Raw genomic sequence first — 14,618 nt, forward strand, 5'->3', positions numbered from 1 at the left:
TATCTATATATTGTCAATGAAAGATTTATACACAATATATCATCAGAAACACCTCTTATCTTACCTGCTTTAATTGACCATGACCAATGACCATAAGCAAAATAATCATACTAACAAAAGAAGAATGATAATATTCTTTGTACTCCACAAATTGTTGGTAAAAACAGCAACGAAATTACAAAATTAACAAGCAATTTATCTTATATTACCATAGGAACATTGGTTCTAACAATTCTGCATTAAAAGCCAAAACAATATCGAAGTAAAATAAAAACAAGGCTTTAGAATGGGACCTAAAACGTTGTTTTTATTTTTGTTCTGTATTTTTTTTTTTGCCTTTTCCTTTATTATATATATTTTTATACAGGGCACATTCAAGTTACTTATATACAGTGCTTATAATACATAACCCCAACCCCAAAAAATTTAAGAAGATGGAAGCTGCAACAAGTGGTTTGGACATTGGAAAGACATGAAGCCCACCAATGAGCCCATCACATACTTCAACAAAGAAGATAGTTACTAGTTACTATACAATATGGGCCAAACCCACCAACTCAGCCCCTTTTAGCCCTCTAGTTGCATATATTTCTGCATGGCTAGTTCTTCAAATTTCAGAAGAATGCAAAAGCAACTGGTTTCAATCTGAGACATTTATTTAACAATTGCTCATAGTAAGTTCTTGGTTATGTCATTTGCTTGTTAAGAGAACAACCATTTCATTGGCAACTGAGCTGGTTTCTGATGCAAGATTAAGAGGAGTGTTGCCTTCTTTATCTGCAACATGTGGATTGCCTCCCCTGTAAAGTAATACACAAACTCTATAGTTTTTCAAAGAAAATTAAAGCATTTTAAGGAAACTTTCCATGTTGTAGAAGTTTGAAATTGAAATGCAATATTTATCATGGTAATGTGATAAAGCTCTTTCTCTTTTTTTATAGTCAATATTATTTTTTATTTTTCTAAAGGGAAGGGGAGATATCGCACTTCTGGGGGAGGGTGTTTGAACCTAGACGCTCATGCCCCAGCTTTACCAATATCGTTAACTCATGGTAAAGCATAAATCTTATTATTTTTCATGGCTGTTTTTTGAAGTATCAAATCAATTGAATATGTTAATATGCACTCAAATTTGACAAAGTTCTGCATGTCCTCAAATCAAATATTTAGCACATACAATAAACATATTTGACATTTTATATAATGGACAATGCTATAAAAGGTTTGGTACCTCCCTCAAGTTAGGAATGTTGTTAATCATTTGATGACTGTAAGGTGAATTTGGATATTGAATAAAATGATTGAAAATGTTAGAGGTAGAGAAACCTTCCAATATAATTACCTCATAATAAGCACTTTTGCAGCTGCAGAGTTCCCTCTGATAATACAGCAATGTAACGGTGTCCGGCCTTTTGAATCACAGGCATTTATATCTGCCCCATACTGTAGGAGCAGCTCCACCATGCCAATGTCAGCAGTTTCACATGCCAAGTGAAGGACAGTGGAACCATCTTGTATGTCCTCAATAAGCTGATTTTCACTGTGAGAAGAAATGTCTGAATTACTTGAAAAAGCCATGTTGAAAGATTCACCTGTACAGCAACTAATTATTCATCTGGGACCTTGGTTCTTCAACACAAAAAACTTTCCTGGAGATGAGACTTCAGGGATAGGAAAACATACCAGATAATGCTTTTCCACCGATGGCATTGACATCAATATCTGACTTTACAATGTGCCGGTATATTGCTTTCTTGTCATTGGCATAGATGCTTTCCCTCACCTGTTGTGCCAATGGAAGGGGAGGGTCGTTTTTCTTCGTCCGGCAAACAAAGATTTTCTCGGAATACTGCACTAAAAGAAACATCAAATTCTAACTCCAGATATTAAACTATTGTCAAGTAATGCTTCAAGAATAAGATTAATGCTATATGCTGGAAAAAGTAAACCTATCTAAGTTTAAGTAAGAATCAAGATAGAGATACCAAATATTGAACATGTGCATTTTTTTGGATAACAATATAAAAATGCATTCTTGGTTTCAAACATCATTTTTCACTGTAGGAATTCATTCTTGGCCGTTCTGAACCAAGATACAATGTGTACTATATTCATGAACATCTATAGACTGTGGTAATTCATTGCTCCAATAAACTATGAAGTAAACTCAAAGATATTATTATATAGGTTACAGTATACATAGCAGGATATACATCATAAAAGCTGCAACCTGCAAGTATCATCATATGGGTACCCAACTATTAGATTACCTTTGCGTGAATGAACCTCTCCTTTAATGATATAGAATCATCATGTTTTGGTTTTCTCGCATGAAGTAGCATGTCACTGTTGGCCTTGGATGAACTACATTGCATGTGCATATTAGCATAAGTTCAAACAGTAATACCCATTAACTTCTTTCAATACTTACCCATCAGGCATGTCATCAGTTGAATGTAACAGCTCCTCCCAAACTGAGTTTGCAAAGAGATTGCCCAGCGACTTAAACATGGTTAAGACAGAGAGGTCCCAGACTTTCACATCAAGTGTAAGTGACCTTACCTGCCAAAAATATTTTCCACCTCAGTTGCGAAAGTGAGAATTAAAAAACAAAGGATTTTCTTTTCCATTTTAATGAAAAGAGTGAAATTTTCAATGAATCCTGATGTAAAATATGAAATAAAGAAAGAAAGGAAAGCAATGTTAGAGTTAGACTTAGTTTTAAAAATACATCTACAATTAATTGCTAAAATTTCTTCTAATATTTATATTTATTTGTCTAAGATGATGGCTATTAAAGAATATGTTTTTATTTTCTCCTTTGAACTGTCTGCACTGGTACTCACATGACAAGAAATTAATGTTATCTGTAACAGTCATTCTTCAAATTCTGTTCTGCTACCCTGATTTCCTAGGTATAAAATTCATCAATTTCCTAGATTATGTTAGGTTGTAAATCCTTGTTTAGTTTGCATCTAAATCTAGTTATTCTTCACATTTTACAGCATTGGGCCTTGTTAAAAGCTAAGCTTTAAGAAAGGAAATGATTCCAAACATGATGTCTAAGACATCACATCCACTTATTTTCTCCCTTTAATGGCATTAATGACTATCATTATCTTTCTGTATATATATATATATATGTATGAAAAAAGATTGTCCTACACATATAATTTAACATTTAAGGAAGGTCCTTAAACCACATCTAGCTTTTATTCAGTAAAAGTTGCTAAGATATGAACCATATACAACACTAAAGGGTAACTTCAACTGTGTAGCCTCAACTACTTACTTTTGATATATGTACACCAAGATTACGATGAATACCCGAGCATTCAATGCATACAAGGATGCCAAGATTTAAGGAAGCCCAATCAGGTTCAGGTTTACCACAATCAGCACATTTGTCATTCCCACTCACCCTTCTAAGAATATCAATTGGCTTTTCAATTTTTAGACTGTGTTTGTGCAACTGCATACTTTTAGATGCACGTAAGTGGTGATTAGGGGAGACATTCATGGATGCATACTTGTTAGTCACAGTCTGGCCATCATCTAGAGAGCTTTCTAACATATCGTTCTTGTTTGCAGAGTAATGGTCACTGTTTTCTGAGTCAGCTGAGGGAGGCTGTCACACAATTATTTAATAATGATAGTAATCGGAATTAATATGAGCACCAAAGGATGCATTTAAAAGAACAACATACGTACCGTTCCCAATGTCTGGACACTCAACAAGGAGGCAATTACTCCATTTATCTTTTCCATCCAGTCCATCTGGTCCACTGCATTTTCTGCCTGCATTGCTTTCCTCAATATCATCAGAAGCAAATAATAAACACCAAGCTATGTGCTAAGGAAGTTTTGGAATAAGTACCTGCAATGTATAGTTCTTTGCTGGAGAAATAATCCTGAAGCAGAATCTTAAATCTGTCTGATCTGCATCAACCTTGATTGTTGATGTCAGCAAGTTTACTGTATGACGTGCAACAGATCTTTCATCATGGACACCCCCATGGTAATGAGAAGAAAGCCATCGACTCAGAAGCCCCGAACCATTTTCATTGGCACTGTTTTTATGTGCAGATGGTTGATTGCTGCCCTGAAATGGTATCCTCGAAATTTATTGAGAGAAGCTAATGAGTTAAGCATTATATGGCTTAGAAAATTAAATTTTAACTTTTAGTTGGTGACTTACATATGACCCATTCCACGGTTTACGATAGTAGTACAGCGTTCCTCGGCTATCAAGAACAAAATACCTTCTTTTCCAGTCACCCCTCAAATTTGAAGATCGTTTTGAAAGATACCCTTGTCTAATGATTTGAACCTAAAAATTGTGCAATTTTGAAATGAACAAATGCCAGAGCATAAAACTCAGATATTTTTTTCAGTAGCAGGGAGGGAGCCTCATGCAATTCTTCTCACTCTTTGTACAGTAGAAGGATTCAGAATTAAAAACTAGCTAAAATGAATCAATATATATTCTGAGAAAGAGGAAAGATCATATTCTAAAATACCTTTCCATTTGCAGCAGATTCCATTACTACATCTACCACATCATTTGATATCCTAGAAAAAGGATGTGCAGAGTCTCCACTAGGAGAAGAACCATAAGGGCCATTCAAGGACAACCTACTTTCTTCATAAACATGTCTTTTGTACTCTTCCATTCTTCTATAAAGAGAAACTTCCTCCTTACTGTAACTTTCTCTTGACTGTTGTACATAATCCAAAACCTACAATATTACCGAGTTAAATATTTTGGCATTCTATCCCTTTTCTCCCAAGCACTAACTTAAAAAAACACAAATTTCAATTAAACCACCTTTGGACCAGTATCATGCCTCATTTGAAGTGATATTAGGCCTTATACTTTCTGATTTTAGCCACTAAATTTACTGAAAACTATAAGTTCTTAAAGAATAAAAAAGGCACCTCATATATAGGGAATGAAATCTTCCATATACTCAATAAATCAGGAACACCAACCACAATTTCTACCCAACAATTGCTCTATAATTGTATCATGTTATTGTGCCTAAGTGGCGGGTTTCACATCTGGATGACCCTAACAATCATTCAAGGATTCAAGTTTCAAGGAAGCACACTATACTAAGTACTAACTACTCCAAAAGTATTATACTAACTTAATAATCAGATGGTAGGTAGATTAATTGTGTGTTTCAGCTGCTTGGTTCCCCTTAGTTTATACGTTTATAAAAACCAAACCAAAATCACATCTTATTATCTGTGCAAAAGAACTGTGTACCATGAGCAGTTTAAAAGCAACAGAAGTATAGAATAGAGCAAAACCTCGCTAAGGAAAGGTTCCATCTGATGTAATAGCTGATATCCCTGAAAGACAGAATTTTGAGAAGCAAGATAATTGCAATAATGCATATAGAAAAAGCAATATATGTGACTGTCATATACCTGTTGAAAGTATCGAAGATGAGCATCCATAATTCCAGTTACAGCCTCTAAAAACTCAAATTTTTTCTTGGCCTCAATGTTATTAAGAGCACTGACCTGGTTGATGAAATATATTATGTAATTAAGATATATTATTATACACCTTTTTCTCTAGAGATAAAATTTATTGTACAACTGAAATTACCAGAATGAAACGGGTTTCCTCAAATGAGGTTCTTGCATTCTGCAATTCCTGGAATGTCTCTATACCGATTAGATTCAAAAGGATCATTGTAACTCACCACAAGCTATTGGAATATTTATGAATTAAAAATGCCATAAAAAAGCAATTGAGAGTACCTCTTCTATTACTGTGGCAACATCAATCTTAGTGCTTTTCTTCAGTGACATAAATTTTTCACGTGCCTGTAGCATAAAATCCACATCACATTCATGCTATGATGAAGAGATATGCAGGTTGAGTTTTAATCAACTCTCTATAAATGTATACAACTACCTAACTATATATAAAATTCTTGCAACAAATAATTTATGCATGCCTCATGTTCCATTGAAATCTGTTCAGAAAGAATTACTGCAAACTCAGGTTGAACTTTTAAGATGTATTACCAATCTAAATGCAAGTATTTCAAATATCTATCGAATCATAATAACTGAAAAAAAACGAATTGATCCTGAGGACAGTGTGACCCAAGGAAAAATTGAGAATTTCAAATGTATGACTATGAAGGTATTTTCTATCATCTCATTTTATATCCATTAAAATTCAAATTCTCAAACCCTTAATAAGAAAATTTAGAAGCATCAATCATCAAAGTTCAACAAGTGAGCTGGAGAGTTTAAAGCATAAATCAATCCATGCTGGTCATTAACTAAGAAACATCTTGACAATACAGATAGCCGCTGAACAGTAATATTGTACTGAGGTTGTTGGTTGTATTACTTTATGATATAACAGATAGTCATTAGTAATCCTTAGTCCCAGTAGGTGGGTCGGCAATATGGATCGAACAACAATATAATGCTCTATCATAAACATGTCCATTGGCAATGCATTGATCTCTAAATCTTTTATAATCATTTCGCCTGTGGTTTTTCTTGGCCTCCCTCTGCCTCTAAAAATTGGGCTAACATCATAATGAGGCCTCTAAGGCTCTAACGATCTTCTCCACACATGTCCAAACCACCTAAGACACAATTCTACTATCTTTTCTACGATAGGAGTTATCCCGACTTTCTCCCTAATGTATTCATTCCTAACATCTTGTCTAGTGTGTCGACACATTCAACACAACATTCTCATATTTTTTACATTGAGTTTATTCTCTTATTGATATTTTACGGTACAAAATCCAGTATTGTGTAAGTCCTTTTGGTCTCTTAGGCATCTCTCTATCAATCCCTGTAGCAAGTATATAGTGTTTATGGTCGACCTCCTCGACATAAAATCAATTGGTTTTTAGTAATGTGTGTCTTTTGTCTCGACCTCCACTCGATTATCCACTCCCACAACGGCACTATGACTCATGAGCTTAATCTCCCTATACTTTGCACAATCTTATATATCTCCCTTGTTCTTAAAAATAGGTTTTAAAGTGCTTGTCCATTCATATAACATCTTAGACCCCATAATTTCATTAAACAACTTTGTTAGCCAAATAAAAGAACAATGATTTGAGAAAAATGAATGATATTGATTAACTTACTGCTGGTATCAGATAACTAGAGAAAGTTTCAATCAGTCCAATAGAATAAAGCAATTGCTAAAAGAGTAAATGGTCATGCTAAGTATTTGAAGACAACCAATTAGTACTTATGCTTCTCATTTAGTAAATTGTTTATCACACAACTAATATACACATAGCAGAGGGAGAGAAGGCCTGTGTTGATTATACTGTGCAGCCTTTGTAGGAAAATGAGAAGCACCTGGTCATACACAAGGGAAGCTTTGTCAAAACGCTTACGAGCTTCCTGCATGTATTGGTTGAAGTATTAGAAGGAAAAAGATCATACCAGCCATGTCAAGGCAAAAAATATACAAGTATATTGTTGGATATGAAGAAAAATACAACAGGCTAAAAAATGGTCATTTTTAAAACTGAACAACAATAATTTTCACCTTGCATAGTTTTAACTAATATTATAATAATGAAATTATTTCATCACATTTTCAACTCTTCTCCTCCATTACATTACCAAAATAAGATTGAATTTAGAAAGCAAAAATGAAAACATCTGATAATCATTTATATTTAAACAAACAGAAAAGAGTGACTTCCCTGTAAAGTCTATGAAGTAAAGCATTTGATGTTTCAATTGGGTAATTATCTAGTCATGTTTAAGTGATGCTAATTTGTAATAAACAGTATGGAGTTCAACACGTGGTAGTGAGACTTTGGGGGTTTGGAGTGCATAATCCCTGGCCAATCACATTCCCTATAATTGAGTTGTGAAACTTCGACACATCATGGTCTCTTTTTCTTGATAAAAAAATGCAGCAAGAGAGAGTTAAGATGGTAAGAGATCCTCACAAAATTTTAAAAGGACAAACAAAAAAGAAGAAAATGTACATCAATGAAGCAAAGCTGTCCAATCTTTCAACATTTCTGTAAAACATATCATGCTCTATGCATTATTTCATCTAGTACCAGCTGATCAATATTTCTAGAAGAAAAACTACTGGAGCTAAGCTGTATCAAGTATGACATCTTAACATTCCATAAGTTTAGCCTACTGTGTATAATAACAAACAATATTGTGTGTAGACAATAAAATAATATCTACTACTAAGTATATACCTTGACTTCATGGACGTCAACATTGATAATGTGTAGTAACCGCTCATTGAGCATGTGCTCTACCTAAGAAGCCAGATTAATATGATCAGTGTAGCACCAACTAAAATAATTGCCTGTAATTTACCAGGAAAAAATCTCAACCATCATCAAATGACAAATAAACCTCTCCATGTGAGCTCAAGTTCTATTAGATTAAAGACTGGAAACCCAAAAGTTTCACCAATGTTCAAGTTTGTGTATGCTACTATCACAAGAATTTTTTTGTTACAAGCTATGAACAAAATTGCCTAGGACCTTGGCAAGGAAAAGAGGCTACATACTAAGTATATAATGCAATGACAAACTAACAATCTATACATGCACCTGAATATCAAATGCCTTATTCTTCAACAAGAAATATGTACAGCCAACAGCTACATGTTTATAAACTAGATGGTCTAGAATATATAAAAGGGCATCCATATACTTGAGCAAGCAGCCAGTAAAATATAAAATAAGCCAAAATAAAAGAATGCATGGCTTAAAAACAAGAAAGGCAATCACATCATTACCTGTGACCGAAGAAGTTCCTTGTATGTACTGATTTCTCTCAAAGCAATAGTATATTTGGTCATAACAGGTCCTGGGAATATCAAAACAAAATTTATCAAAATCACTACCGAATATAAAGTGTCATACACTTAATGCAGAATTATACATATTCAAAGGAAGCATAAAGGTTAAAAAAGTATGGGCAAAGAGTAAGTAGCTAAATATATATTGCAAGCTTTAGAATATATAAAGAAACTTTGTCCATATTCCCTGAGGGAATTTGGAAGCTTTTTAATGGCTTAAAAGTTAAAAGTATCATGCAGAGAACTGGGTCATACCTCCAGCAACAACAATATGAATACTCAATCAAAACTTTCATGTCAGTTAAGGCCTCAGGGCTAACATAACCCAACACATGACCTTCAAGCAATATCTCCAGTTACTGCCTCTTACTAAGCATATTACGAGTCAATCATTTAGTTATATAAGACAAGGCATGAGGTGGTTGTGACCAATAAGGCTTACCTCCCAAAGCAACAAAATGAGGATCACTATGCCCTCCTCTAAAATTTTCAAGGGCATTTGCAAATGCGATGTCCCTATCATATACCTCTCCAAGCCCATCCCTAAAGAAGTGTTAAAAATATCAGGCAATAAATTTTATGAATACAAGGACTGTGTTTATTAAATCATCCAGTGTTCAACAGCATGCCTTTGTTAGATCAAATATCATGAGACAAGTTCTTGGAAAATTTGCTACACATGAAGGTAGTGTCTTATAAAAAGTTAGAATTACTTACCAGAATCTTACATAGTAACCATAAAACAAGAAAAACAATAGTTCCCTTACTGCTTATTATTACTCTATTTTATGACATAACTGCTGAACTCAAGACCTTGTGCTCCCACCCTGTTTGAACTTTGAACATATTTTTTATTTTACATATAAAATTTCAAATTATTCCAAAGCAATGTGCTTAGAACTTTTCACACATGCTTCTAGAACCATTTCCGTAAAAACCGAAGCAGTTAGTTCAAGACAGAGCCTTTACTACTTGGTTGTTTGAAAGGTCTAGGGATGGGAGGATAATATTAGAAGAATCCTTCAAAGGGAAGAGGCTCTTGAGTCATTTCACTCAAGACTTGTTGCTATCACTTGGTCAAGATATTGATCCAAAACAAATAGATGATTGTGTTGTCTCACATTTTGAGCATCACCTTCCTTCTTAAAAAAATTTAAACTGCTTAATGGCTGAGAATACTTCGGTTTAAGGTTCAGGATCACAAAAAAGTATTTATTCGAGCTATTACTTTTTTAATAAAAATCACTGCTAACACTTCTGTTTGTGTAGATTTGAAGTTTCAAATTGTATAACGGTGAATGAGTTAAAGTAAATTGGCGAGTTTTCTCTTTCTATTTGTCTACTTAGGATAATTAAGGTCAAGTTGGTACTTCCATTAATATAACTTCACTTGAATTTATCCTTCTTATCCAAACAAAGATTTTGCAGGAGCAACACTCTCATATTAGAATGATTAGACCAAACTCAACACAATAGCTATCTCATAGTAGACTTGAAAGGTATTGCCAATCTTGTCGTTCATTAGTGTAGCACAGTTACCAGATTTCTCATTTACTTTATGCATCACGTACCAAGTTCACCGAGAGTTCGATTCCTAGGAGCGACGCTTGTTGGGAGAGGCAGCCACGAACCCCAAAATAGATTAGTTCCTTACCCAAAAAAATGTGATGGCATACCCTTGTTAATACCGAAAAGAACATATAGGGTTCATCTTAAAGAAAGTCTAATAAAATTATTGACAAAAAAAATCGCAAACCACCTAGCATCAGTGAGTATTTGGTAACAATGAGGTGTACATATATAACATTGTTTATTCACACAGATAAAATATTAATAATCTCCATACAAAAATATAATAGTACAAAGTTGAATTACGGATATTTAGAAAACATACGTATATTTTCTGCATTCTTTGTAGAATTTCCAGCATCTAGTACGTAATGAATCTGCACCGTCCTCCAAGCACTGAAGCTGAATTGCATTAATCCACAAACAAAACACGAATCAGTTACACACAAAATTGATGAATGGATCCATTCAATAATCAAATAAAAAAACGGAACAAAGAAAACCTGTTGCCGAAACATTGGAGAATCATCGAGCTTCGCGAATAGCATTTTTTTCAAAAAATAGAAATTAAGTAAATTGTTCTTTATTGTTTTGATGAGAAATTAGAAAGAGGAAATGAAAGAAAGGAATGTGTGTTCAGTTTTTTTTCTTCATCATCAAAAGAAGTGTAAAATAAAAATAAGAACATAGAGAAAATGTTGGAGCGGGTTTGAAGGGAAAGAAGAGAGGTCAGAGTGAGAGAAGAAGTTAACAGTGATTGCGACATTTCATGTCACCCGCCCTTTTCTTTTAGCAATAATAACGATACGTCGTTTTTTTTCTTTACAAAATAATCGGGTTTTCTTTTACCAGCGCTACGAGATGACAAAAAAAAAAGATGCTAGTATGTCATGCGGAGTTCATACAAATATGAGTGCACACGTGATTTTAAGATTATATAGTGATAATGTATAAAATTCATATATAACAAATAATTGTATTGTTTTATTTTTGCAAAATGATATATTATATGAGCAAATTTACTCTAGTGGTGGAGTTTGACTATATTATTACCAAACTAGTGTAACTTTTTTATTTATTACCAAAGTAGTACACCTGTATGTAAATCGGTCATAAGATAAGTGTTTTCCTTATTATTATTTTCTCTTGATCCCATCAAAATCGGCAATCTAGTAAGAGTTTAATTTTTTTAACATTTTCCTATGAAACTCGTTAACAGGGAAGGAGTTTCTTTTTTTATTTATTATTTCACCCAACTAAAATCGTCAATGGGGTTGGAGGTTTATTTTGTTAACAGTATCTACCCTAATTGTCAATGGAGTTGAAGATTTTTTTTTTTATTTCCCGTTGCAAAATTGTCTCCCACGTGGGAGTTTTTAATTTTTTTTCTCACTCCAAAATCGGCACTTAGGTAGGAGTTTTATATTTGTTAGTTTTTTTTACACCTTCTCTCCTAAATTGGCTAAGGCATTGGAGTTTTTTGTGCAGAATTTTTATGTCCTGGCCTAAAGTTTTTTCTTTAATGTTTTTATGGCCAATATTCTTCTCTTATATAATTATCCACAACTTCCATCTTCTTCTCCTAAAAACTTATATTTTCTCAAACTTCTTCTCCTAGAAACATTTCTTAAACTTCTTCCCAACACTCTTTTACACTTGTCTTTTGGAGCTATTCTGTTCATACAAATTGCTACTTGATTAAATGTTAGTATTCTCACTTGGAGCTATTATATTTTATCAACTGTAGTATATTTACTTTGTTAAATTTTTCTAATATTATTATTTTGTTTAATGTAGATGGTTATTCTAAGAGATATTGTTATTGATTTTAGTGATGAAGAAAACATTGAAATATGTAGTGATGAGGAGGAGGTTGATGTTGGTTCATCTTCTAGGATGACATATAATACTTCATCATCATTTTTTCGTAACATAAAGAAGCTGGTCGTGATTTTGGTCATACAACTGGTTTAATGAATAATAATAACAATGATTTGTTTGTTGAGATGCAATTTGAATTTAAAGAAGCCACAATAAATGCTATTAGAGAATTTCATATTCAAAATTTATTTGATTATGTCGTTGATGAGTCTAGACCAGATAGATATGTTGGCAAACGTACACATTTTGGTGTCATATGTGAGTGGGGAATTCACGCTTCTTTTAACATTAAGCGTGACATATGGGATATTAAGAAATTGATGGAACACACGGTTGTGTATCTATGTTGGTTTCCCAAGATCATAACAAATTAAATTCATCATTCATTTTAGACCTTGTTATTAATTTGGTATCTGCAAATCCGAGTATATTAGTTAAGGCACTAGTTAAGGAGGTTGCTAGTCGTTTTGGTTATACAGTGATATATAGAAAGGCTTGGACTGCAAAATAAATGGCATTGGCCAAAATTTATGGTGATTGAGAAGGATCATACAATGAGTTACCACGTTGGATGAATGTTGTACAATATTTCTCTCCTGATATAATTGTGAAATATCAAGCATGTCACCATATAGCATATGACATGGAAGACCCTAGTTGATTCATTTTGGATAGAGTATTTTGGGCTTTCAAATCATGCATTGATGAGTTTGCATATTGCAAACCAATTATACAAATGGATGAAACATTTTTAACTGGTAAATATACTAGAAAATTGCTTATAGCGAGTTCACAAGACGGAAACAGACGGAACATTACTGGAACATCGAGATGAAGCTACTAACATGATTATGACAGAACACATATATTACTAACTAACAATGATTAATAATAGGTGGCACTACGCTAGAGTTGTCCTTCAACAACGCTTATTTTAGATGTATAACATCACTTTCAAGCACTTTCTTTTTTACCGCAGTAGTATATGGTCATCATTAACAACACTTCACAAACGTTGTTGTATTAATTATATATCACCGCGCAACACACAAAAAACGTTGTCATATAGTGCATGAATACAACATCGTATCGTCCACAAAGTGTTGTTATATAGTGTATCAATACAATAGACTATCGTCCACAAAGCGCTGTCATATAATCTTATATAATTAACACATTTTATAGGTCTTATTAACAACGCTTATGGTTGCGTTGTTGAAGTTCATATATTTAACAACACAATAACAGAAAAGCGTTGTTGTATTATTCATAAATTTTCTCAAACAACACATTAATACAACAGCGCATCACATGCATAACATTGTTGTATTAATAATGTACAACACCAATTTCTTTAAAAAGCATTGGTGTAGTTATCCTTTACAACAGTGCATGTCAGGACTTCCCCTAGAATTTGCTGTTGATTTGTATAAATTAATACTCGCATATACATTTATTAGCAGAACAAACATTCTCAACAACACATACATTTATACATTATGAACAACACAAACACATTAATACAGGCCAGAAGTTTATTTTATTAAACATCAATACAATTCAAAATTCAAATAATGAATATCATGCCAATTATGTTTTGACAGAGTACATAATTACAAATAAAAAACTAGCAGTGTACCCGTGCACTTGCACAGGTCGCTTCTTTTTTATGCATAATGCAAATATAATATACATATACTTTATAATATCAATTAATCATGTATTGAAACATTATATTTCCATTTCATATAGGTGCAATATTAACATTAATTTTTGAGTGTATATGTAGAATATTAACAATTATAAATGTGTTTGTATAAGCATTTATTTGTTGAAAGTGTGATTATAGAAAATATTTGATTCTTAAATAACTCAATAAATAAAATTCAAATTATATTGGATAATATCTCACCTCTATATTCTCTATATAAAATTATAAATATAAGGAGTTATTTTTGCATCATATTTTTTGTGATTACGTTTATAAGTATTATATAAAGTCATGAGAATGTTTAGCATATCTCTTAAATGCTTATGTTTTATTTTAGATTAATGTTCATTGTGTATAAATATTTGAATATATTTTTAGCATTCAAATATTGTATAATTAAATGTTATTTATTTGATTAAAATCTTAAATATGTGTTTTAATTAAAATCTTTTTTGTTTGTTTTTGACAAGTGCTTTTAAATCTAGGAAGTTTTTTTTGCTAACAACTAGCAGTGTACCCGCACTTGCACGGGTCGCTTCTTTGTTTATGCATAATGCAAATATAATATACATATATTTTATAATATCAATAAATCATGTATTGAACCAT

The 14,618-nt window shown here is 32.8% G+C and overlaps 1 protein-coding gene across 7 annotated transcripts; it reads right to left on the reverse strand.

Moving 5' to 3' along the window:
• Nucleotides 301–11,217, reverse strand: LOC109358277 (ADP-ribosylation factor GTPase-activating protein AGD1-like). 7 transcript variants are annotated; one of them, XM_019602424.1, is made up of 20 exons: nt 10,921–11,212; nt 10,743–10,819; nt 9,291–9,391; nt 8,786–8,856; nt 8,235–8,297; nt 7,363–7,407; nt 5,776–5,841; nt 5,621–5,668; nt 5,437–5,532; nt 5,317–5,358; nt 4,521–4,739; nt 4,199–4,330; nt 3,878–4,102; nt 3,712–3,798; nt 3,293–3,628; nt 2,432–2,562; nt 2,271–2,364; nt 1,684–1,849; nt 1,343–1,592; nt 302–800 (listed from the first exon to the last, which is right to left on the reverse strand). In XM_019602424.1, the coding sequence occupies exons 1-20, from the start codon at nt 10,963–10,965 to the stop codon at nt 692–694; spliced, it is 2,403 nt and encodes an 800-aa protein (XP_019457969.1). In that variant the 5' UTR covers nt 10,966–11,212; the 3' UTR covers nt 302–691. The 7 variants fall into 7 exon arrangements, 3 of the variants coding, with proteins under 3 accessions (XP_019457992.1, XP_019457975.1, XP_019457969.1); XR_002108942.1 differs by having other exon boundaries at nt 689–800; nt 1,343–1,540; nt 10,921–11,216; XR_002108941.1 differs by having other exon boundaries at nt 689–800; nt 1,343–1,603; nt 10,921–11,216.

Source organism: Lupinus angustifolius, chromosome LG01 (assembly GCF_001865875.1).
Source record: "Lupinus angustifolius cultivar Tanjil chromosome LG01, LupAngTanjil_v1.0, whole genome shotgun sequence".
Taxonomy (NCBI): Eukaryota; Viridiplantae; Streptophyta; class Magnoliopsida; order Fabales; family Fabaceae; genus Lupinus; species Lupinus angustifolius.

Excerpts from the sequence above, each read along its gene's own strand:
- LOC109358277 (XM_019602424.1), bottom strand. The coding sequence starts at position 10,965 with ATGCTATTCGCGAAGCTCGATGATTCTCCAATGTTTCGGCAACAG. Across the intron at positions 8,857-9,290 it reads TCATTTTGTTGCTTTGGGAG|GACCTGTTATGACCAAATAT; the intron begins GTAAGCCTTATT and ends TGATATTCCCAG. Across the intron at positions 1,850-2,270 it reads AGAGGTTCATTCACGCAAAG|TATTCCGAGAAAATCTTTGT; the intron begins GTAATCTAATAG and ends CTTTTAGTGCAG.